Source organism: Antechinus flavipes, chromosome 1, assembly GCF_016432865.1.
Source record: "Antechinus flavipes isolate AdamAnt ecotype Samford, QLD, Australia chromosome 1, AdamAnt_v2, whole genome shotgun sequence".
Classification (NCBI taxonomy): Eukaryota; Metazoa; Chordata; class Mammalia; order Dasyuromorphia; family Dasyuridae; genus Antechinus; species Antechinus flavipes.
The window spans coordinates 250,904,676-250,930,157 of record NC_067398.1 but is presented as its reverse complement, the minus strand read 5'-3'; the positions used below and the strand labels follow the sequence as shown (position 1 = coordinate 250,930,157).

Below are 25,482 nucleotides of genomic sequence, written 5' to 3'. Positions count from 1 at the left end.
TCTGTTTTCTAATTCCCTGTCACTCCCACAAAGCCTAACAATGGCTCCCTGAACATAGTTAATGGCAGTATTCCATCAGGGGATGAATGTCCACTCTTCCTGTGATAATGCAGAAGGGATGCTGGCAATGAGGGGATAGCTTGAAGTAGGTATCTCAATTTTTTGTTTATTGACTGACAGCAACAATGAGTTTTCCTTAACAGAGTGGTTCTAGAGCCATGCAGTAGAGTGCAGTAGATTTGCTTTCTGTCTGTATGGAATATTAGACTTACTGTGGGAGTCTTTTTTTTCCACACAAACCCGTTGCTCCTTCCCCCTCTCACTTTTTAGTGCAGTTATCTCTTTTGCTCAGAAAATTCTGCTTTAATCAACCCAAATAAGCCAGCAACCAATAAGCATTTAAGTGCCTACTATGTGTAGTACTGTGCTAAATACAAAGAAAGGCCAAACACAAGTGCTCAGTGATAGAAAAATGGTAAAAAAGATTGAATTAAGAATCCGGGCTCTTAGAATTTAGTTCTTTTTATCGAATGCTACTAATTGGCTGTCATTTCATTTCTAAAAAATGAAGAAGTTGGCTGAGATAACGTCCAAGATTCTTTCAAGTTCTAAAATCCTATGATTCCAAGTCCTACTTGAACCAAATCCCACATCAAGGCCCTGGGTGGTCCTCACCAAGGAGATAGAGTAGCCAATGGTGAATCATGTCTCACTGTGGAAAGGTCCAAAGCTGACAGCTCAACAAGGGGCTCTAGACCCAGATGGTGGAGAAGAGGTTATGAAGGAGTCAGTGAGCAAGTTTTCTGGGCCACTGCTAGTCACTAAAGCAAAACGACTTAATGTGGAAAGATAAGACTATGGTAAAGATCCTGAAAGACCTTGAAGATCCAACATCTGGCCCCAGCAAGGAGCCCTCAGGCACAAATAGGCCTGGATGAATAACTGAGAGGAACATGAAGCAGGTTAAGGTGGAATGGAATGTGCAGTGGAGTTCAGCTTGGTGAAATGGGATTTAAAAATAAGGCTTTATGAGAACCACATGTCGGTCAAGACATCAGCTGGAAAATACTTCTGTCCTGAAACATGAAATGAAACCTCTTTTCTGTTCACACACGTCCTTGCGGTATGTATGTGAGTCACAGGTGGCAGGGCTGTGGCCAGGCTTGGGGGTGGGGAGAGGGGAACAGGCTGAGAAATTCATGGGGAGTCAAGGTGCAGAGGAAGCATTTTGCGGCAGTCATCTCCCTAACCAGAAAAGAAGCTCATGTGACTAGCAGCTATTATAGTTATGCTGAGAGACACTGCTCCTCATCCATAAGCACTGACTGATTAACCATCAGGTAGGAGTTTGCTCACTTGTTCTGCTGTCTGGGACACCTTGGTCCGTTTCATAGAGTCACTCCATTCTTTAAATCATTTGTTCCATGCTTACCATAATATATTGTATACCATGATAGGTACTAAAGAAGACAGAAGGATACATAATTTATTCCTGTATATATAAAAGTAGCAAGAATTCCTAAAATCTCCTAGCTCTCCACAAGGAGGTAAACACAGTATAAGGTATTTGGAGCATTCTCATCCCCCTCCCCCCAGCCATAGTCAGCATGCCATAGTAGAAAGAATATTGGGCAAGGAGCAGGACATGGTAAGGAGAGTACTGGGCAAGGAATTAGTAGCAATAGAAGGAGGGTTGGATTTTGAATCGTAAGTCCTGGATTCAAATCCTCCATTTGTTATTATCTACAATATTTTATATATATATATATATATACACATACACACACATATATATATATACATATATATAACATAATATATAATGTTATTATATATTATATCATGCTATATATACTAGATATGTGTGACCTCATATAAGTATCTTAATTTCTTTGAACTTCAGTTTTCTCAACTGTAAAATGGAGAATTGGCCTCCTAGTTCCTTTTCTATTACCTGAATTTGAGATTTGGCTCTGACTTTGAGCCAGTCACAAAATCCCTGCCTCAGTTTCTGACCTGTAAAATGGGTGTGTTACCTCCCTACATACCTAGATCACATGATTGTTATGAAGAGTAAATGTGATAAGGCACATGAGAAGACTTTGAAGCTATATAAATAGGAGGCACTATTATTATTTAGCCAGCTTTGAAAGTAGCTCACTCATTCCCTGAGGGTAAATCAAGTGAGTAGTAAACAGTGCTGACTTGATTCATTTTCTGTACTAATTTACTTCCACAGGAAAGGGAAGCTGGCAGATTTTGTGTGTGTGTGTGAGTGTGTGTGTGTGTTCATGCATATGTATAGGTCTCTAAAAGGCTGCAAGCCAGCACAGGACTGCTATAGATCCAAGGGTTTCTTCTATAGTCCATGTCCTGGGGCTAAGCTCCCCACCTCACTTACCTGGCTTGCACATGTTGAATTCCATGGCTCCTCCAGAATTCAGCAGCTTTTGCACCAAGGTCTTGGCTAGCATGGTGGGGGTGAAGAGGACGGGTCGTCGGCGCTCTGAGTAGAAGGAACGCACCAAGCTGTATGGGATCAGGTTGAGGCTCTTGTTGAGGTCACTTTCTGTGTCCACATCTGCAAGAGAGGAAAGAACTGTTAGGTTGGTTTTTTGCCTATGAGTGGTGGGAAGAGTTGGAGAAAATCCATGTTCTTGGTTCCCAGCACTGCTGTGGCATGGAGCTCTCTCTGCACCATTTCTCTCAGCGTTATTCTAGGTCCAGTTTTCATTTATGTGAAGTCTTTGGACTTTGACAAAAAGTCCACTTCCCCACTATGCCCCTTATCTTGCTTTCTGAACCATTATTGTATTTCTTGCTTACATTCCTGCTCTAGCAAATGGATTTTCTTGTTCTTCTCATCTCCAGGAAGCTAGACACAGCTGATGGTGCAGTGAATATAATGCTTGGCTTGGAGTCAGGAAGATCTGAATTCAAATCTATCCTCAGATGCTAATGAGCTCCATCACTTTGGGCAAGTCATTGAATCTCTGCCTCAGTTTCCTCAACAGTAAATTAGGGATTACTATATTATTTACCTCATAGGGTTGTTGTGAGGCTAAAACAATATTTCTAGAGTGCTTTGCACACAGTAGTTGCTTAATAAATGTCAATAACAACTTGGATTTTTGATTTGTGCTTGTATAGGTTCTTTCCACACTGTCTTTTCTTTGACCAATTATTCTGGATTTTATTCCTGCCATTTTAAAAGTTTTGAATTTAACATGCATCAGTTAAAATGACCACTCTCATATATACAGAACAGAAAAAGAGGGATGTACATGAAACCATGAATCTCTATTATATGCAGCTTACTTTTCTTATTAAGCATATAATCAAAGACAGGTCAGTTTTCTTTCTTTCTTTCTTTCTTTTTTTTTTTTGACATGTTAGTTTTAAATATTGTCCTGCTGATTGGTGATTTCTTCTAGTCTTCTATTCTCTTCTGTGCATTTTTAAAAACATAGTTTCAAAAACCTTTTCTTTCTTTCTTTCTTTTTTTTTTTTTTTTTGCAGAAAAGCCATACATAGCTCCTCCTCTCTAATAACCCCATCTACATCTTTCACTTGAGAAAAAGGAAACCTTTGTAACAAATATATGTAGTCAAGTAAAATAAATTTCATAATGGCTATTTCCAAAAACTCATGTCTCCTTCTGCTGCACTTTAAGTCTATCACCTCTTAGCTCAGCTAAGTATTTTTCCTAATGACCGGTAGTTATACCTCAAGTATATGACACTTTCTTTCATCCTCAGGCAAATATGTCCAGTTTCTTTCTTTCTCTATTCTGTCAGTCTCAAAGCTCACCTTCCTTGATAGAATCATTCCACTTGGGTGTGGTGAGCATTTTGTCTCCATTAAGTTCTCTGCTATAGACTACAGGATTTAGATTCTTTGGAGTGGCTTTCCATAGGTGACTGAGCTATAGATTTCTGTTTTTTCTATGGACACCCAGAAGAGTATGTACAAAAGCACTTCTTTTTACCTTCATGCTTCTCTGACAAGGGCTTCAAAACATCAAGTGAGGCTCGGGCTACGTTCCCTGGGTGACCACTAGAGATGATACGAACCCGTTCATTGCTGTTCATTCTCTTATATTTGTTCTCAGATCGACTAACAAACTGGGGGAAAAAAAAACAGAAAAGAAGTGGATTGGTTCCCTCTACGAGGGCTGAAATGAAACATCCTGGCTTTGGTTTCTAACTAGATTTGAATGGATTTGTTCTCTTCTTTGGGGCATGGGGGTAAAAATGAGAAAGGTTGTGAATGAGTGACTTTCAAAGATGATCAGATTCTCAAGCCTGCCAGGTGCAATTAGATGGTCCTCCTTGACCTTTCCACCATTTCATGAATAAAGACTTTCATTTTTTGTCTCTGTTTTCCTGGTGCCTATCACAGTACTTAACACATAGTAAGTGCTTCATACAAGCTTATTGATTGACAGGTTGATTTTTTTTAGAATAAACAACTCTTAAATTAACAATCTAGACTGAGTAATAATAACAAATGATCTCATTTTCCAACTGTGCTCATCACAGTGTAATATGGTTGAAGATCCCATTTTCTTATTACTCTTCTTACAGTGTAATACTGTGGGAGGGACACTAATCTATATTCAAAGGAATTGGATTTAAATCCTCCACCTGACACTCACCTGTGTGACCTTGAAAAGGTCTAACCTCTGTGAGCCTCAGTTCCTCATTTGTGTAATAGAAATGATAATAACACCTACTTCACAGGACTATTGTGCAGCTCGGATGAGATAATGTACATAAATCATCTTGCAAACCTTAAAGTTCTTTACAAATGTGAGGTATTATTAATATTAATTTATTAGTCAACTTAAAAAATCTGGTCTAGAAATATTTGAGATCCTTTCCAGCTCAAGTCTATGCTTGTGTGATCTTATGATCTCATGGGTTTGTTATGGGGATATAAGGAAATAACAGATGTCAAAGGGCTTTGGAAGGTTAAAAATGTTATTATTTTAATAAAAAGCATTGTAGGGCAAGCAAAGGGAAATGCCAAAGCTCTGGTGCAGACGGGGGTAGGAGAAGTACTCTGAACAGCCTTACCTGTATGAGCTGACCGAAAAGGATGCTTGCTCTTGAAAGACGGGGGCTTACTCGGGGGTCATTCATTGCAAGAGGCTCCTCAGGCTGCAGTGTGTTCTGAAACCATTTTGTCAATCAATTAATCAAACTCTCCTGAGAATGGTATGATAGATGAGACACTATATATCATTTTAGCAACATTTCTAGCCTTAAGACATTTAGGCCTAGGGGAGAAGCTCAACTCTCACAGAATCAGATGGTTTCAAAGGAGAGAACAATGGGAGGAATGAAAGGTATCCAGATTCAGGGAAAGGTGACTTGGGCCTGTTAATGGAGATTTCAGAGATCAAGGAATAATGGAATGAAGGCCAAACATCACTGGCCAGCAGGCTTGGCTCGGTCATTATGGCTTCTTTTCAATAGCAGGGAAGTCTATGAAAAAGAGCATCTTTAGGGAAGAGTGTCCTGCCGATATTTTGCCTGTAGCCAGGACAGAGCAGAAATGAGGTGCGAAGGGAAGCAAAAGGGACCTGAGATATAGGGATAAATCTGTCACTTTAGGTTACCTAGGATGACAAAGGAACTTTAAGGCTGACAACCAAACCTTCCCGTGCTGAGAAACTGAGGAGGACTTGAAAGGGATTTGGAGAGATTACCCATCCTCTGTCTCAGGTTTTGGCATGGGATAAAGCTCTGGAAGGCAGGAGGAAGAATGGTTTATACTGTGGTTCCCAAACTTTTGTTCTCAGTATTTCATATTATTAAAAATTATTAAGAATCTGTCCAAAGAGTTTTTATGTGGGTTATATTTATAGATATTTACCATATTAAAAATAAAAACTAAATTTTATTTTGTAAACCCTCTGAAAGAGTTTCAGAAACCCCCAAGTTTCTCTAGAGAGATCACACTTTGAGGAATACTTCTCTGCTATATAGATAGGACATTAGACTTGGAGTCAGGAAAACCTAGGTTCAAATTCTACCTTATATAGTCATTGAAACTTTTGGGAGTCTCAGTTTCCTCATAAGTAACTTGGAGACAATAATAGTTGCAGTGTCCCACTTTGGTTAAAGAGCTAACCTCAGAATCAGAAATCATGAGCAAATCACTTCAAGTCTGTACGCTATGGCAAAGATATCAAACACTTCTCAAGTGTGTATAAACCAGATTAAAATGTAATCAAGAGGAACTGTACATATTTAACATATATTGAATTACTTGCTGTCTGGGGAAGGTAATGGGTAGAAGGGGATGAGAAGAGTCTGAAATAAGGGGCTTTGCAGGGGTGGATGTTGAGAGCTATCTTTGCATGTGTTTTGAAAATAAAAAGCTGTTGTTGAAAAAAAAAGAAGTAAAAATGCAAAATATGTAATCAAGAAATATTTCATGAAATAAATAAAAACATGACAAAATCAAAGATAATATTACATTTTAAAATTGTCAATTTGCAGCCCTCAAGACCTGTTTAGTGGCCCCTATTTTTTTTTTTTCTTTTGACTTTAATATCACTGCTCTAGGCAGCTCTAAAACTAAGTTGAAACAGAAGTTGCTGACCTGCCATGGGTAGAAGGAAATTTTTTATTAGGGAGTTTTTTTTATATTGCAGATTTAGTCCCCATTCTTATCTATTACTTATTTTATGAAATTGTTATGAAATGAGATCACAAAAATAAGGTTCTTTGCAAATGTTAAAGCACTGTATAAATGCTCAGTATTATTTTTGTTGTTGTTGTTGTTTTTTTTTTTTGTAAAGTGAGCACTTCACACACCCTAAAGTGCTATTATAATGCAAGTTGTTATTACACAGGCCTAACAGCCCTTGAGGAAGGAGAACAAGAGAGATGCTGACAGAAGATAAATTGCAGGGATGTGTAGCCTGAGGGCAGTGCCAGTTAATAGGGTCTTCTCTGCCTCTTGGGAGGATAACTTGGCTTTTCCTAAGAAGAAGGTGAAGACAGAGCTCCTTTGCTTTTTTCTCGGTTGTGTGGGTTGGCAGGACCAATGTGGGCGCAGACCTACCCGTAGTGCCCGTAGCGTATGGTGAGTGTTCTCTGTTTCATCTCGATTCCCTCTATGCATCAACCGCTGAAGCTTCACCAAAAGTAGCTGCTGGGCTCTGGGAGAAGGAAGGCTATAGTTACCTCCAAGATCCAAGAGAAAAGATGTTTGTCTTTTAAAGCTCTTTATAGTCTGGTCTCTTCTCACTTTTTCCAGTCTTATACTTTGTCATCTGGTAACATTGACCTTCTTTCTGTTCCTCACACATTACATCCAATCTCCTGACTCCCTTTTCATGTGACTATTTTGCCCTGTCCTTTCTCTTCACTTCTGCTTCTGCCTTCCTAAACTTTTTAGTTTCCTTTTGTGCATCATCTTCCCTCTTCAGATGGTAAGCTTCCTGGAGACAAGGATTTTCCTTTTCTCATTTGTATTTCCAGAAATGCTTGGTACACAGTAAATGCTTAATAAATCTATGGATGAATCTATAGTATCTATAGTATAGTATAGTATAGTATAGTATCGTATCGTATCGTATCGTATCGTATCTATAGTATAGATATATCTATAATCTATCTATCCATCTATTTATGTATACATGTTCTATTTATCTATCCATCCTACCTCTCAGCTTAAATCCCACCTCTTGCAGGAGACTTTCTCCAGTATTCTCTGCTCCCAGTGTCTTTCCATTTACAATGTATATATCTTGTTTGTACATAGTTGTGTACATCTATAACTTGCAGATGAAACCTCCCATGTGTTGTCTCCCCCATTAGAATATTGTCTCTCCCATTAGAAGGTGAGCTCTTTGAGGGTTGGGTCCAGATTTTTTATAATCTCCAGTGATTATCATAATTTCTGGCACATACTTATGCTTAATAAAAACTTGTTCACTGACTGATTTACTGATTCCATAGGATCAATAGATGTAGAATTAGAAGGAAAATCTCGAGATCAACAAAACTAATCTCCTTAATTTGATAATTTGGAAAACTGAGGCTCTATGAGATTAGATGACTTGCCTAGAGTTACAAAGTTAATAGTGTTCTAGGAAGGATTAAAATTCAAGTTTTTCTGACCTTAAGTCCAGCATTCTGTCCATTAGAGCAAAGTTTCTTAAATTGTGGGTCACAACCTCTTATGGGATCCCATAACTGTTGTGAAAAATTTGGCCACAGTAAAAGCTATCAAATATTCCAGCAAGATTTAATTCTGTATGCAAAAATAAGCACGTCCATCTCATTAGTATGTAAATTTGCTTTAATATTTAATAAATGGTAGAATTATATGTATACCAAAGAATTGTTTTAAAATAAACTTCTTTATGATTTATCATTAGTAAATGTTTGTTTTACATATTCTTTTATATACCTATATACCCAGGTTTGCATAAAAATTTCTTGGGCAAAAAGGAGTTGCAAGTAGAAAAAAGTTTATGCTCTGCACTAACCATGCTTCCTCTCTCAATGTCCTCATATGTAAAATGGGAGGACGGATTTAGGCCCCCTTGAAGCTCCTTGTAGCTTTTGATCTGTGGTTTTATGAACTTATTTACCCTGTTTCTTCCTTTACACTCTCATTTGCACCTTGCATATTCCTATGATTTCTTAGTCCCTTTTTTCCAGCCCTCTTGTTTATTTGCTCATTGTCAAAAGGATCACTGTGCACTTAGACAAGGACAAGTCAGGGATAGGATAAACCCAGTGGGATATTTAAGCAACACATACTGGCTACTGAGAACCAACTGTTGGATTTTCATTGTGAGCAGTGCACAGTGCAGAAATCAGCATAGGCTACAAGTCAGGACTTGGTTTATTATTTTGGATTGTCAAGTTAAAAAAGTAATGGAGAAAATGGTAATGGGGCAGATTAAACATAAACATGTATCAGATATACCCTTCTCCCTCAATTCTACCTGGTTGTTAAACATTTATCAGGACAGTGCTGGATAGATCCCTTTATAGTTCTAGATTCACCTTCTGTAGCTGGGGATAGTTCCCATTTCCAGGTCTCTGTTGTTGAATGGATCAACTCGAGCACATAGCCACTCATATTTATCCTGGTACATTGTGTCACGAACATGTACGACTTCATCACACTTCAATGACATGGAACAGGAGTCAAGTTGACTGGAGATGTTCAGGTTTAGCCTGATGTAGAATGAGTCCCCTGACGTGATCAAGCCATCTTCCATGTCCTTTAGCAGCTTCCGGTAACCTGAGGGGGAAAGAAGAATTGAAAAAAAAATCATCTCTGCTCTGTCACTAGCATCTGTCTATGTGTATGGTCTGAGACACTGAACTATTCTTCTTTGCATAGGGAGGGATTCAGAAGATCATATTGAGGTACTATTTCAAATGGAACCAATCATGATAACCATGACTCCCGATGGCTTAATGGCAGTGGAACAGATTCCATTGGAGACAGTCCAGGACCCTGAGCCCAAGAGCCTTGGGAATAGTGATGCTTTTAGCCCAGTGCTTTCAATTGCCATTCTTGGTGGAGATGCTTCTTGGCAACTACTCCTGAAGGTGCTATAACCATTGCATGCTCCCAAAAGAAAAAAGGAGTCCTTGACATTGTCAAATGGCTCAACATAAGAAACTGTTATTATTTTATCAGTGGAAATGACATTAAAGAAACGGACTGGCCATCTGTTTTGCTGTTGAGCCCTAAGGACCATGAGACCTTTGTATCTGACAAGTGGCTGAAACATTCCATGTGTTGTCTCCCCCACTGGAATATGAATTCTTTCAACAAGGGTTTCTGTTCCTGCAGATTTGAGTCCAAGACCAGATTGTTATGGCATATTGAATTTGTGGTGCACTAAAATCTTCACATATTTTCCATATGAATTGTAGCCTAGCCACACCTTCTCTATTCTGTATCTGTTTGGTTGACTTTAAAACAAAAACAAAAACAACTTAGGTGCAAAACTACTTTTATTCCTATGCTTGCTGTATATCTATTCTTTCTCCATTGCTCTATGGCTCCTACACTATCCCTGTCAGACCAAAACTTAGCATCACTGGTTTAGAATTTGGAGGTTATTAAGTCCAACACCAGGGCGCAGTGGATAGTTAGTGGAATTAGGAGGACTGTGTTCAAATCTGGCCTCGGACACTAACTGTGTGACCCTGGACAAGTCACTTAAAGTTGTTAGTCTCAGTTTCCTCATCTGTAAAATGCTGGAGAAATTGCGGATAACTCTAGTTATTGGACCAAATAGGATGCTGAAGAATTGGATACAACTGAAATAACTCAACAGCAACAAACCCAATCCCCTCATTTATGCAAATGAGAAAACTAAAGCTTAAAAAGTCAAGTAAAGCAGTAAGTTTCTGAGGCAGCTTTTGAACTGAAGTCTTCCTGATTCCAGGTTCAGCATTCTATCCACTATGCCTGGAGACCTTCCTTCTAAGGAACAGACTGTTTGAGTTCTGGTTGAGGTCCTGTGCATTGCTAATATTTTAAATTAAATTAATTAGATGCTATTTATTGGTTTACATAGAAGGCACTGGACAGCAAGAGACAGGTATAGTAATTGTCTTGTAGGTAACTGATCTTATCCAAAGCACGGACTAATGTTCAAAGGGAGAATTGTATATCACCATAAAAAGAAAGAACAGTTATGAGTCATTGAAGAATAACTCTCTGAATGCTTAAATGGAATAAGTGAAAGTCAGATTGGATGAGGAATCCTATTGGTTTGGAATGATTGGCCTTAAGCTCACCATTAGATTACTGAGAATTTGTTCCTTCTACTAATTTAACTTGAATTCCTTGAGTTCTTTTACTGATTCTTCTCTAAATCATCCTCATCCTACCAGATAACAACAACAATTAAATAATATCTATTTATATTTATTTATTCACAACATTTTTATATTACGTTTATTTATTATATTTATATTATAATATATTTATGATATAGAATTATTCACATTATATTTATTTATATTATAATATATGATTTTAATAATATTCCATTACATAAATTCAATACAATACAATGTATTATATTTATTATATTTATTAAATAAGAATATTATACAATTATAATAATATATAATACTTTAAAGTTAGGAAAATGCTTTATATACTTAAATTCTTATTTTCACCTCAAACCTATGAAGTAGATACTATTATGATCTTCATTGTACAGATGAAGAAACTGAGGTTTGGAGAGATTAAGTGACTTGACTATTCATAGCTAGTAAGAACCCAAACAGTTTTGGTACCCAGGCCTTCCTGATTTCAAGTTCAATAGCCTACCTACTAAATTATGCTGACTAGGGAAACTAGAAGAGGATTAATAATAGGGGACAATCATGGATTTTGTCATTTGCAGGGCTAAGGCTGAATAAGTGATATAGACAGCACGTCTTGTGATTTTATGTTAGAATAAATGCCAGGCCATGGAGTGAGAAAACTACTCCCTACTAAGTGTCTGCTGTGAAATTTGACCTGTGTTTAGGTGCAGAGCATTATTATGATTATTTTCTGCACTGACAGGACACTGCTGGGAGGATGCTTTTGCTGGTGGAGAGAATGTCTGGAGAGAAGCTGGCTATTTATGCTCCGTTTAAACATTCATGAGCCCTAGCAGTTAAAAATAAGATCCAGCTGCAGAGATAATCATCCAGGAAAATTCAGAGGTGAGAATGGTAAATCAGCCGTTGGAAATGTAAAACAAAGCCCAGCGCACAATAGCTAGGCGACTTAGGCAAGATATGGGTAATACTATTAAAAAGCCGCTGGAGGCAAAGGGAAAAAGGAATGCTTGTTACAGGGATGCTTTAGGAACCAAAGAGCTAAAGGTCTGTGAGTTTTAATCCGATGACAGCCTCACCTCCCCAGGCAGAGCCTAGCCCTGGACCAAGAATTGGTTACTGCAGCCAAGTGATTGCTTCAGATCCAGGAGAAAGTGCATTCCTTAGTCATGCATGCAAGAAAACAAAAACTCCATTTTGCAAGAAGCCATATGCACCATTTGGTGTTTAGCTATCATGTTTGCTCTGTCAGCTTCTTCTATCCCGTTTTCTAAGCCCCGTGCTTGCATATCTAGGAAACATGTTCCCCATTTGTGGTCAGGTAGGGTGCAAAATAGCAAGTGTGAATCAGTGACCTACCTTTGGTCTGATCATAACTGCTCACAGCTCTGGCTGGTCTGTAGATGAGGCCAGCTCAGAGAGGGGGGAAATGACAATGTGAACATATAACTTGTCATTATGAAGAATGATCTAGAGTAGAGGTCTGTGGAAAGATTTCAAGGGGTCCATGAACTTGGGTGGGAAAAAAAGAAATCTTTATTTTCATTAGCTTTGGTTTCTTCTTACCTCTATGCATTTTGTTTATGCATTCTAAAACATTCATCTGAGAAAGGGTTCAGGTTTCACCAGACTATCAAAGGGGTCAGTGACACCAAAAAAAAGATAAATAACTCCTGGTTTAAGAGAAAATAAATCGTACTGATGGAGTTCAACAACAAAAAAATATGAAAAACTCTCGCATCTAGAGTGCTTTGATGTTGATAAATACTTTGCTCACAAAGGCAGTAGAAGTAATCTCACTTAATATGGAAAGAATATTGAGGGGAGACCTGGATTCAAATTTTGGCTCTATTGCTTACTAGCTGTGTTTTTATCTTGGATAAGTTATTTCTGAGTTCATTTCCTCATCTTGTAAGATTGGAATAACACATTAATTATGCATATGTACATTATATCTATATCATCTATGTCTACATTTATAAACATATATATTTGCATGTTTTCTCTCCTATTAAACTGTGAACTGCTTGAGGAGTGTATTTACCTTTCATTCTATCTCCAGCACTTAGCATAATGCCAGGAATATTAGTAATAGGTTAGTAAAAATGCTTGTTGATTTGATTTATTTGAGAGTCTATTTGGCATAACGAATAGAAACTTGGTCCAGGAATCAGGAAGAACTAGCTCAAAGTTCCAACTTGGACACACTCTGGCTGAGTGAATCTGAACAAACCATTAAGTTTCTTAATGTCTCTAAAACTATAAATTAAAGAATGGGTGCTGATCTTCCTTGGTAGAGGAAGTTTCTTCAGTTGAAGTTCCTTCATCTTGGAAATGACAGATTTTTTTGATCTCGCTCTCCCAAATAATTATAATGCAGGGAAACATAGGCAGCTGAGGGGAGTAGGAAAGGCCTCATATATATAGCTGTTAAGAGTGGATACGTACAGAAAACCAAGGCTTTTAAGAGAGAAAAATGAGGATGATGTGACTTATAGAAATAGGGAAATTAAAAGCTTCTGCAAAAGCCTGAAGAGAGGAAGTGAGATGTCTTTGGTGAAAAAGAATAACTTTGTTACTCTGACCAATGTTAGTAGAGGGGTTTTCCTTATGGGAATTATCTACACCAATGAAAGCCAGGTTCAGTTTTTTCTCCAAACTTACTTCCAATGCTTCGCTTTCTGAGTGGTTGCGAGAAAAACATTTTTTAAACTTAAATGTGAGTTGCTATTATTATTACCATCCACATTTTACAGGTGAGACCCCAAGAAGTCTAAGAGCTTGCCCTAGGTTCTACTGCCAGGAAGTATCAGAGCCAAAATTTAAACCCAAGCTTCCTGACACTAAGTTCGGTGCCTTCTCCACCATTTGCATGAGAAGATTGGAGAGAAATAAATAGGACCCCAATGGAGCGTTGGCCGTGGTGCTGAATGGGGTTTACTCAGGCCTTACCTTCATGGTTGAATTTATAGTGCAGTGTGACGGGGCCATTACATCTCTGAATTGTCCAGTGTGCTTCCTCCTTTGTGCAAGTATCCAAGGGAACGCTCTGCTTCTCGCCTTTGATGCAGCCCTCCAGCTAGATATCAAAGAAACACTGTTCTTCACTGTGGGCTCCATGAGCTGGCCAAACCTCGTGAGTAGGATTATTCCACATATGAAATAAAAGCATCTTTTTTTGAACAAACAATTTCCCTGATACTGCTGGGAGGAAATAAAGCTTCCTACTTACATCATGCTTGTTAAACTTTCTTATCACCCGCTTCTCTGAGCATGTGCATGTATGTGTGTAATGGTAGGAGTCTGTTCTAGAAATGCAATCAAGAATACTGGATGGGGCTGGGGACAGGAGGAAGTATGACCTAAATCCCATCCCCTCCCAAAGATGATATTCTTGGGAGAGGGGCAAAGAGGCCAGAGAGGAGGTTCTGCTCTTTCATATTTTTTCTTTCCATTTAAGCATTCCATGACAAAACACAGGAACAGATTGTCAGGGGACCTTGCATTGTGTCAGTGGCATAAATACAGAGAAGAAATGGAGGGGAAAATAATGAGAACTTTTTTTAAAACCTCACCAGTAGCAGCTGGTGTCCCTCCCGGAGGCCTTCCTTTTCCGCCAGGGATCCTGGCTTGACAGAGTGAATGAAGCTGCCTCGATCATTTCCCCCCAGCAGGGTGATTTCAGTGATGAGGTTATCTCCGTTCAGGGTTGTGTGCTGCACCGGATGGCATGTGGTCTTGATGTGACCAACAGATGTGACAGAGGGACGGAAAGGTCTAGGGCCAGGAAATCAAGAAGCTGTTTAGAGGGACCTATTTTCAAATGCAGTGGGCTAAAAATAGAGAGCTTCTACCCAGGAAAAGCCAAGGGGAGACAGAACCTGCATGCACCAGCTTCCTGTGTTTATCAGGAGATGGAATGTGGACAGAGAAAACTAGTTTTAGTGCTTAAGTTGTGCAAGAAGGCTTTCAAAAGCATAGGTGGGAAATAAAACCAAATTTTCCATGACTAGAAGGGACCAAATCCAGACATTGTCAGGATTGCGACAAAGATCACTGGGACTCAGTCTAGTTCAACTAAACCTTGCCTTTTTGTTAGCTATAATTTTTTAAGTTGCAGGACTTCGACTGGAATAGTTGGTGATTTTGCTAAATAATACTTCACAGGGACTATGAGATGCACTGGGAGAAGCACTGGATTGGGAATTGAAAGTTGGGAAACTTGTAGGATCATAGATAAATAGTGCTAGAAGGAACCTTACAGGTCATATAGTTCAGCTCCCTCATGTTACAGATAAGGAAACTGAGACCCAGATAAATGCAGTGATTTTCCCATGATAACACAGGTGACAGAATTTGAACTCAGATCCCTTGACTTCAAAACCAGCTTTCTTTCCACTGGCCCCCTCTATTCCAGCTCAGAACCTGATACTAATTAGCTGAGCAACCTGGAGAAGGTCACTCAGTTTCCAAGGACCTCTATTTATGTCTGTCATCTATATAATGGGGGAATTTGGACCAGAAACTAAAGCTCACTTACTACTAAGTGATTTTAAAATTCTGTGTTTCAGGATGAATCAGAAGTTCAGCATCACATGCAGCTGTCATCAGTTGGTTTGCCTCTCAGACTACCAGGGTGAGATTTCTCTCCATAAAACCCAGCTCTCTCTCTTCACCACTACTCTCATCCCCATCCTTTACTCTCTCATTTCCCACTGTAATACCTTTCCAGAGAAAACTTCCTAAATATGATGTTGACTTGCTCAAGATCAAAGGCATCCAGGCTCTCCGACTGGTGAGAAGAGGAAGAGGAGTGAATGGAGGGGGGTCCAAAGGAGTAGCGATCATGGTTGTCATCTGAAAGGGGGAGGGAAATAAGCTTGAGTGAGCTAATGAAGTAGGTGATAATAGCAGTAACCAATTAGAGAAAAGGAGACAATATGACAAAACTAATCCACCCGTGTCAATCTTGCCAGATGTCAGAGATACTCTGGAATCATGATTATGTTGACTCTTTTGCTTCATTTTAGCCAAAGTAAAACCACAGAACCACAAATGGCCCTCTAACCAGATATCCATATTCCCTTTGGAGAGAATGATGCTCCTGGGAGAGAGATGATCCATCTAAATAAGGAAGCTAGGAGGGAGAATGCACTTGGCATTCTCCAGAGGAGAAGATAATTCTCAAAAATAGAAGGTGGAATAATTTGTGTTCATTCTAATAGAGAGTGATTTTTATATTCTTCTGATGTGAACCATTGTGGCCCAATGTCTATTTCTCAAGCCTTGAGAGTTAGACCTTACCCCAACAACTTTCCTTCTTACATCTTAAGGCAATAGAGTTCAATGTTTTCCCCATCATCCAAAACCCTTTCCCTCCCTCCTCTTTTTCTTCCTCTTCTTTTTTAGAGGCTAGTTTTCTGTCTTTTATAGGCTAGAAGTTCAGTGTCTGCTCATAGATTATAATGGCACAAGAAGTTTGATCTGCTCTCTCTGACCTGGAATGGTTCACTCTTTCTAAGGCAACTTAGTGGTCTTTTGATCTCTAGGGGTCCCTCATATCATTTCCAGACTTATTTTAGATACCTATTTAACCTAGCTCAAGAGATCCACCAACCTCAGCCTTTCTGGTAGCAGTGATTACAGGCATATGTCATCCCACCCAGCTCCCTTCATTCTTGCACCACTAACTTGTTAGAGTAGACAGAAGTGTTTATCTCTATATTTTTAGGATACCTCCAATTCGCCATTAACTTACCATCTAGATCTAAGGCATCAAATCCAAAACTGTCAGTGTCTTCTTCAATTATACTATAAGACAAAAGGAGAGATCATGGTGGTAGCAGAGTATGTGTATGTCCAAGAGTGAATATGTTTGTATTTTGGGGGATGGTGGTAAGGAGAAGGAGAAAGAGGAAAGAGAGAGAAAAGATAGTGGGAAATTTTTAACTTTCTAATAGGTATTGCTGAGGGAGCTCCTCATGGTAGAATTAGGAGATGACAGACAGAAAATGAATGTATAGGATGGCATGGGGACAGCAAGAACAAGATTGGGAAGCAAAATAAACACCCTCACCAATCCCTAGTTATTCATTGGAAAGGAATGTGTCATTAATAAGGTATCTTTCAATAGAAAATATCTTTGGGGACTGAGGTATACATGTGAGGGGCAACTGCTTAGGGGTGAATAGTATGGGGGGAAGAGAGTACAGATAGCATTAATGGCATAAGCTGGAGAAATGGGGATGGGAGATAAGCAGAGGTCTCTGATGGCCTGAGTAGGATGTTTTCATTTTGATTCTGATTTCTCTGAGAAATATATTGCATGATATCCATTTTCACTTCAATGGACTTTATTCCATGATGGGTTGAAAATAGTTTGAGTGCTCTGATAGGCTTCTTCTTGTTGCTTTGTCCTTTGTTCTTGAAGACAATCATGACATCAGGAAGATGATGCCATAACATGGAAGTGAGGGAGGGCTGTGCAAAGGCACCAGCCTCATTTTTTCCTCGAGAGCCATCTGGGTCCAGTGGCAAAATATAGATCAGGACAATTGGAGATGGTCCTGGACACAGTGGGAGAATTTGATTTTTTTTAAGCTAATGAATGGGAGATAGTTATGCTTTGTACTTTCTGGTGTTCTCCACAACACCCTCCATTTTTTACTTGTGGTCTTTCCAAATGGGGCATCCAGGGACACTAAAAGCAGATCAGAGTGTAAGAATAACAGCAGCAGCACATGGCTACCTAAAAAAGAAAACTCAAATGATCCCAAATCCCATGTTTTCTGGTCTGCTTTCTGCACAAGGGAAAAAAGACACTTTAGGATAGTTAAGAGGGAGTTTGTGCAGAATTTCCAGTGAAAACACTAGCATTATAGACAAATTTAACACAGAAATTCTAACTTCTTCTGAAGTCATTCACCAGAAGAAACTGTGGAATAATTATTTAATTCTCCCACTATCTAAATCAATAATTCCTTTCAACAGATGATCCTTTCTGCCAAATAGGAGATGGAATGCCCAATTATTCCTTTGAAGGCCAAATCAAGAGGAAGAAAGGAATGATGGTGAGGGGCTACACCAGAAAGTCAAATACTAGTCAATGGCTACCCACACAGATTGCTGAACTTCTGTATTCTTGCCAGCATCCTTCTATTTTTCACTTTGGTGTAGGGATTTGTCCAGACATAATCTATGCTACAATTTTAATTTCTCACTGGCACTGGTAGGTTTCCAGTGTCTCCCTTCTATCCCACTTCTTGGAGGAAAGCCTAAGGACTGTGGTTCCTTGATGAAAATTGTCTGAATTGACTGAGCAGCACGATAATTCTTTTTTTTCCTTTCCAAGGGATTTGTCTTTCTCTCCTAGTCACTTACCTACGATGAGGTACATCTTCTTTACATCTTCTGACAATGGAATCATTTCCTGGAGGCTCCGCAGTGATAGACATTATGCTATTTCGATTTCTAAGGGGCAGCTTTAAAACACAAATAGACACATTATGTATACATACACACATATATCTAGATATGTTATATATATACATATATGTATGTGTGTATATTTTGTATATGTACATATAAGTGCACACACATACATAAATTGTATGTATTTTGTACATGCACACATATATGTATATGTGCACACACACACAATTTAATCCATCTTTATTTGGGTCTACATTCTTAGCTAAATCTATGTCCCTTTCGATTGGAAAAGTTTTTGAGGCAGCCATGACACTGCTTTTCCCTCCAAATCTTGGCTAGAGAAATGGAACAGGCTTAGTTCATGACCACTGAGATTAGTATACATCTGCTTACACATCTGTGTGAATAAGTGGGGCAAGGAGGGGAGGAAGGATGGCACTGGCATATTTGCCAAAGAGCAGGATGCTACATTTTCTCCTTTCGAGACTGGAGAGCTTTCTTTGCTCACTATGCCCAGGACCTTTACTGTATGTTCCAGGGACAGAGGCACATTGTAGGAAAACACCAAGTGCTGCTTGGGGTGGGTTGCCTGAGGCTTAGCAGCCCCACACCGTTGCTGAAATCAGGTCCACATTAAAGAGGCCACCAGCTAGGCTGCACCATAGCATAAGAGACTTGCCTTTAAGGGGCTGCCTTGAAGGTGTTCTATTCCACACAATAGTTAGGCAAGAACCCTTAATTACACACCTCCCTGCCATTATCCCTCAGGGACTTATTTTGAAAACTGACAAGTTTCCTAGGGCAGGAATTCTTAATCTGGGGTTTGTGAATTTAAAAATATTATAATTATAAATCAATATAATTGAATTTCTTTGCAATGCCAGGTATTTTATGTTATTCACCTAAAAATATGATTCTGAGAAGGGGGTCATAGGTTTCATCAGCCCTACAAAGTAGTCCAAAATACACAAAACCAGTTAGGAATACACGTCCTGTGAGATCTGCCCCTTTCAGGAGCAGGGTTTCTAATTTTCAGGAGTTTCTATTGCTTGTGGGGTCTGGGTGTTGGGGTAAGGCAGTTTGGTTCATAATTAGAACTGCCTGGGTAACAGTTGAGCTCGCCTACAGTGAGGGAGGGAGGAGGTAGAAAATTTGCTTTGATATACTTGAATTTCCACTTAACTGCATTACCAACCTGCCTCCCCAATCCTCCCCAAATTGCCAAGGGCTGAGAAGATATAGCAGATCCCAGGTTTTCAAAGGTATATAGGACTCATTACAGCTCCTGTGAGACCCATCTCTGCTCCTCCTACTGAGTGTTAAATTGGGAGAAAAAGAGGCAAGGAGGTGTAAATGTGTCTTAAGGTTGTGTTGAAATATCTTTAAATAAACATAAGCCCTGGCACAATGACTCTGGAAAGGTGAATAGCATGGCTCCAATAACATGCCTATGCATGAATAGGAAGCAGGAGACGATATTCTGTAGGAAACACAAAAGGAGCTGGGGATGAGGTTCAGATAACTGCAAGGAAAAGAAAGGGAGAGGAGCATCTTACCATTTTGTTGAGAGAGTTGTCAATAGAAAGAGGATTGGAGGAGTTGCTACTGGCATCCATTCCATTTTCTTTATGAGAGAGAGAGAGAGAGAGAGAGAGGAGAGAGAGAGAGGAGAGAGAGAGAGAGAGAGAGAGAGAGAGAGTAAGAGAGAGAGAGAGAGAAAGAGTGAGAGAGAGAGAGAGAGAGTGAGAGAGAGAGAGAGAAACAGAGAGAGAGAGAGAGAGAGAGAGAGAGAGAGAGAGAGAAAGAAAATTAATTCTAGATGTTTTCATTTGACCATTTAACTCATCTCCTCTCTATTGACTAGAAGCAATACAAACACTCTTGTTTGCCATTTAAATTCTTCACAGTCTGGCTTCAGTCTGCCATGCTACTTAACCACTCTGTCTCTCTGTCTCCTTAACCACTCTGTGTTTCAAAGTCACATTGGCCACTTACTGTTCTCTGTGAGTGACATTCTATCTCTTGCCTCTGTGCCTTACCATGTCTCTTGTTCCTGGAACAGATTCCTTCTTCACCTCCATTTCTTGAAATTCTTAACTTTTTTCAAAGTTTAGCTCAGATTCCATAGTCTACAGACACAAAGCCTTCCCTAATCTCTTCTACTTCAGTTATAATTGCTTTCCAGACCCTGCCCCTGTGATTTTATTGTTGTAGGGAGGGCTCATTGAGGACTTTCTTCTACTGATGCAGGTCAGCACCTTCTCTGCAGCTTAATCTTAGAGGCTGAGATATTGTTACTGCCCAGGGGGTCATATGGCTAGTATGTCATAAGTGGGACTAAAATCCAGGTCTATCTGATTCACAGAACTACTCTATCAACTCTGCCACACTGCCTTTATGATGTTACTTTATTTTTTAATAGAATCTTATTTTTTCCAATTATATTATAAAGATAGTTTTCAACATTAATTTTCCATAAGATTACATTACTTTATTTTTAACTTATACATTTTATAATTTATTTATCTGAGTACATCACGTATACTTCAGTAGAGTGTAAGCTCCTTGAGGGCAGGGATTGTCTCATTTTGGTCTTTGTTAACTCATTATCTACTACAGAGCCCTCCTATGTCATATATACATAGTAAATGCTTAATAATCACATTGAATTGAATTGAATTTGGTTCTGAACTTTCCTAAATTTAAGCATTTAATGACCCTGGGAACTTAGTGTTGTTGGATGAAGTATATTCTCTATCTTAACATTTTCACTTCCTTTCTTCTCACTGTCTAGGTGAGCAATAACCGATCAGGGAAAAATATTCTTTCAACATAGCCTTCTTACTCCCAAATACCACGATGGGTAGAAATAGGATTCATTGGTTAAGAATCTCTGCTGCTCAGTGAGTATCATGGGGGAAGACAACTTGGAAAGGAAGATGTTTTGAATAGTTGAGATATTTGAGCATTTCTTCTCAAAGTGAAAGCCAAACCAACCTTGTCCACCTAAAAGGAGAGAGGATTAGGGGACCAAATCTAAAGCTATAAATTGTCTCTGGACAAAATTTTAAAGTAGTAAAGTTGTGAAAATACTTTGTAAAGTATCATATGACATTTTAAAAAAAGTCTTCACGTTTTTTATTTTTCAAATGTCAAATGTGTTGTTATTCTTACATCATTCTCCAACTTTGATTAAAGTACCGTTATGTTCCCCAGATATGAAATTTCAAGATCTCTTTGGAATATTAATTTTATATTTTTAAGTTTAATAAAACTTTAAATATTTAAATTCTATCCTATTTCTCTGAATAGTAAAATAGCAAAACATTGTTATTATATTATTACTATTATATGCTTAGTAATATTAGTACTACTTAGTAATATCATTACTATTATATGCTAACTTCCTCTTTCTATGTCTTATTTCTTTCATCAGTAACCCTACTTTATCTTGTAGGCACTAACCCTACTCTATCTTGTAGGCACTCAATTTACCACCTGTACCAGAGATCTCATATTTGTGTGACTTTAAGCAAACTCTTTAATATCTCTGGGTGTCAGTTTACTCTGTAAAATGATATTGGGTTTGTTAATTAATATGGATTCCTTCTTGAGGCTGCTAAGTGATATAATAATTAGAATACAAGTCCTAAATTGAGACGTATCTTCCTGTATCCAAATCTGATCTCTTTGCCTCAGTTTTCTCATTTATAAAATAAACTAGAGAAGGAAATGGCAAACGATTCTAGTATCTTTACTAAGAGAACCCTAAATGAAGTCATGAAGAGTTGGAAAAGATTGAAATGATGGTTTCTCCCAAACCCACCAATCTAAGAAGAAAAACTGGTTCAGAGTGATATGAAGTATATGATAAAGGGGTGAATTTCCAATGGAGAAATTTTACTGTAAATCACTGAGTGAAAATTGAGAGACAGAAAGACAGAGACAGATAGAAACAGAGGCAGAGACTGAGATAGACAGAGAGATAGAGACAGAGATAGAGGGAGACACAGAGAAAACAGAGAGACAGAAGAGAGACAGAGACTGAGAGATAAAGACAGAGAGGAAAACAAAAACATAGAGACAGAGTCAGGGAGAGAGAGACAGAGACAGAGACAGAAAGATAGATAGACAGAGACACACAGAGAGAGACAGAGAGACAGAGACAAAGAGAGAGACAGAGACAGACAGATACAGAGAACTGTACACACAGAGATAAGATAGAGATCAGAGACAGAGACAAGAGAGATTCAGAGACAGAGACACACATAGAATAAGTATACACAGAGAGACTAGAGACAAGAGAGAGATAGAGACAGAGACAAGGGAAAGATAGACAGACAGAGACAAAGACATACACAGAAAGAGAGAGGCAGAGACAGAGAAGACTGACATGGAGAGAGAGATTGAGAGACACAGAGAGAACTGTGTGTGTATGTGTGAGCTTCCTACTTTCTGATATCCACTTGCCCCATCACAAGGAGCCACCTACTGTGGGTAGATGGATGCTCCTGGCAATGCAAAGTTTAAGAGACAAGGCAGTGGAATCAGGAATTTTTTTTCCATTCTCTCCAAACCTCAAAGGGTTGCACTTAGTGGGGTGGTGGTGGTGGTGACAGCATAGGACAGAGTTAGGGATTTGGCAGAGCTAAGGCTGGAAGCATTCGGACTCAGAGGATCCCAATGTTAGAGCTGGACAGGACTTCAGAAGCTATCTTGTCCAGTCTTTCACTTTGTAGTTGGAGAAGTAGAGCTCCAGAAAGAAAAAGCCCATGGTTGTACAAATAGTTCAGACTTTAAACCCAGATCTTAAAGCTTGAAATGGTGCACTCTTTCCACTATACCATGGGTCCAGCTATTTAAAAAGGGTTACCATTAACTGACCTTCCTATAAATCAGGAGTAGGGAATGTCTGTCCCGTGAGCCATATAAGGCTGGAGAAATTATTTGCTAAGATAACCACAAGCGATGATGAGCTAAGGGCTAGGTACAATAACCTACCAATGCTTCAGTTCTATAAGTTGATAATTTTGCATGGCCTTAGAATGATGTTATAAATATCCAAATGGCCCTTGGCAGTAAAAAAGGTTCCCTATTCCTGCTATAAATCATTCCTGAGAAGAGAGTGCTCTAGGTTTAGGGAAGGGGGATGAGCAGACAGATCTGGCCAGAATCTTCTTTAAATCTCCAAGAAGGAATCAGAGTCTAGATTGTGAATTTTAGAATATTGTTATTATTGTTCAGTTGTTTTTCAATCGTGTCTGACCCTTTGTGAACTCTTTTGGGGTTTTCTTGGCAAGGAGATTATAGTGGTTTGTACTTCTTTCTCCAGTTCATTTTACAGATGAGGAAACTGAGGCAAACAGGATTAAGTGTCTGAAGGTGGATTTGAACTTAGCTCTTCCTGATGGCAAACTTGGCACTCTATCCACTGGGCCACTTAGCTGTCATTCTATTCATTCTAGAATGGCTCTCTAAATGCTCTAGCTCAGATGTCGTAAGATCTGGTAAGAGGTTTGGCAGTTGCATGGACTGAATCAAGAGCTTTATGATTTATTCCTAAGACTAGGAAAGGGGGCAGCTAGGTGATGTAATGGATAGAAAAACAGTCCTGGAATCAAGAGGACCTGAGTTCAAATTTCAGATGCTTGACACTTACTAGCTGTGTGATCCTGGGTAAGCCATTTAACCCTGATTGCCTCACCAAAAAACAAAATAAAACAAAACAAAAACTAGGAAAGAATATTGGCTCTAGGTCTGGATTCAAAGACTGCCTCTATCTATTATCTCTTTGTTCCTTTAGATAAGTCAATTGATATCTCTGATCCTTGATTCCTTCATCTGTAAAAAACGAGAGAGTGACTTGTAAGGTCTTTCCCAGCTTTAAATCTATGTTCCCACTCTTTTTTGATCCTATGACAACTGGATTGAGGTACCAGCTTTCATTACATTTCCCCCTCAGTTCAGTCATATTTCCCTTACTCCTTCTACTTTCCTTTTCCTCATCTGTAAAGTATATATTACCATACCCAGTCTTTCCATCTCTTGCAGGGATGCTATAAGAATGAATATGTTAAGAGGACTGTGTCTCAGAGATCCAGGTATTTACAGATCTCTCAAGTCATTATTCGCCTGAGTCTCAAATCCCTGGGGATTTTCCTTGGTTGAAAAGTTTTAGGGGGAAGGTCAAGCATCCTTCCAAACAGTAACCCATCAGCAAAAATGCAAAGTTCAGCAGGAGCAGGTAAGGGTCCCAGATAGACCTACCAGGAGGCAGAGGAGGAGTGTAGCTTGAGCCACAGATGTTACGTTTGATCAGTCAGGACTCCTGCCCACTTCAAATGACAATTATCATTAATTATTGTCTGAAAGCTGCTCCCCCTCCCAACATGAGGATTCTCAAACCTTGTCCTGGGTTTACCCTGCCGGCTTGATTACTGCATCCGGAGAAACAGATGGACTGCAAGAGACAGATTGACAGACAGTCAAGAGGGATCTGGGTTTTCTCACTAACCTTGAAAATCTGATGCCTGCTTCATGCTGACGGGGGATTTAGCTCTTTGCAGCTGAAAGAGAAGAGAGGGAGGGGAAAGAAAAAAAAAGGATGGGATAAGAATCAAACACATGTCACAGACACATGTCACAGAAATTGAGAAAGAAAGAAAGAAAGAAAAAGTCACTGCTGCCATTCTGTCCTTTGTCAAAATGCAGTCTGGGCTACCCCCTGTCAGACAGAGGCAGAGGAGAGTCCCTGAATTATGGAGCACGCCAGGATACCCACCTTCTGCAGCAGGAATGACAAGATTTGGGCTCAGATTAGCCAGCTGCTAATACAAACGAGACTGCTCTTTCCCCACCCCATCCCTCACATACAAGCAGGGAACACAATATGGCTCTGGGCACAAGATGCTACAATATCCCAGAGAGACAGGGGAGGGGGACAGATAGGATTCAGAGGCCTCAACAGAATGAGAATGAGTAAAGCTGGGTACAGGTAGCAGGAAAAGGTTGGATTAGGGGGAGGCGGAGGGATGGTTCTAAGGAATAGGAAAGGGCAAAGTACTCGGGCATCTCTAATAGATGACCTTTAGCTGCACACAGTTCCATGGTTAGAACTCTGATTTGCCTCATGCTTTTGATGCATGTGCCCAGATAGCCCCAGCAAAAATGGGATGAGGATTACATATTTTCATGCCCTGATTGGCACAGATTTTCTTCT

General features: G+C 39.3%; 1 protein-coding gene across 1 annotated transcript in view; it reads right to left on the bottom strand.

Annotated features, from left to right (window-relative positions):
- The window catches only part of CARD11 (caspase recruitment domain family member 11), a 138,374-nt gene that overhangs the window by 11,413 nt on the left and 101,479 nt on the right, over positions 1-25,482 (bottom strand). Inside the window, exons 11-22 of the mRNA XM_052000080.1 lie at positions 24,778-24,829; positions 19,820-19,887; positions 18,213-18,313; positions 16,591-16,643; positions 15,557-15,689; positions 14,408-14,609; positions 13,785-13,911; positions 9,036-9,276; positions 7,078-7,174; positions 5,079-5,174; positions 3,989-4,124; positions 2,402-2,581 (exon numbers count right to left, since the gene is read on the bottom strand). Coding sequence (XP_051856040.1) covers positions 2,402-2,581; positions 3,989-4,124; positions 5,079-5,174; positions 7,078-7,174; positions 9,036-9,276; positions 13,785-13,911; positions 14,408-14,609; positions 15,557-15,689; positions 16,591-16,643; positions 18,213-18,313; positions 19,820-19,887; positions 24,778-24,829 — 1,486 coding nt within the window. The remainder of the gene's footprint in view (positions 1-2,401; positions 2,582-3,988; positions 4,125-5,078; positions 5,175-7,077; positions 7,175-9,035; positions 9,277-13,784; positions 13,912-14,407; positions 14,610-15,556; positions 15,690-16,590; positions 16,644-18,212; positions 18,314-19,819; positions 19,888-24,777; positions 24,830-25,482) is intronic.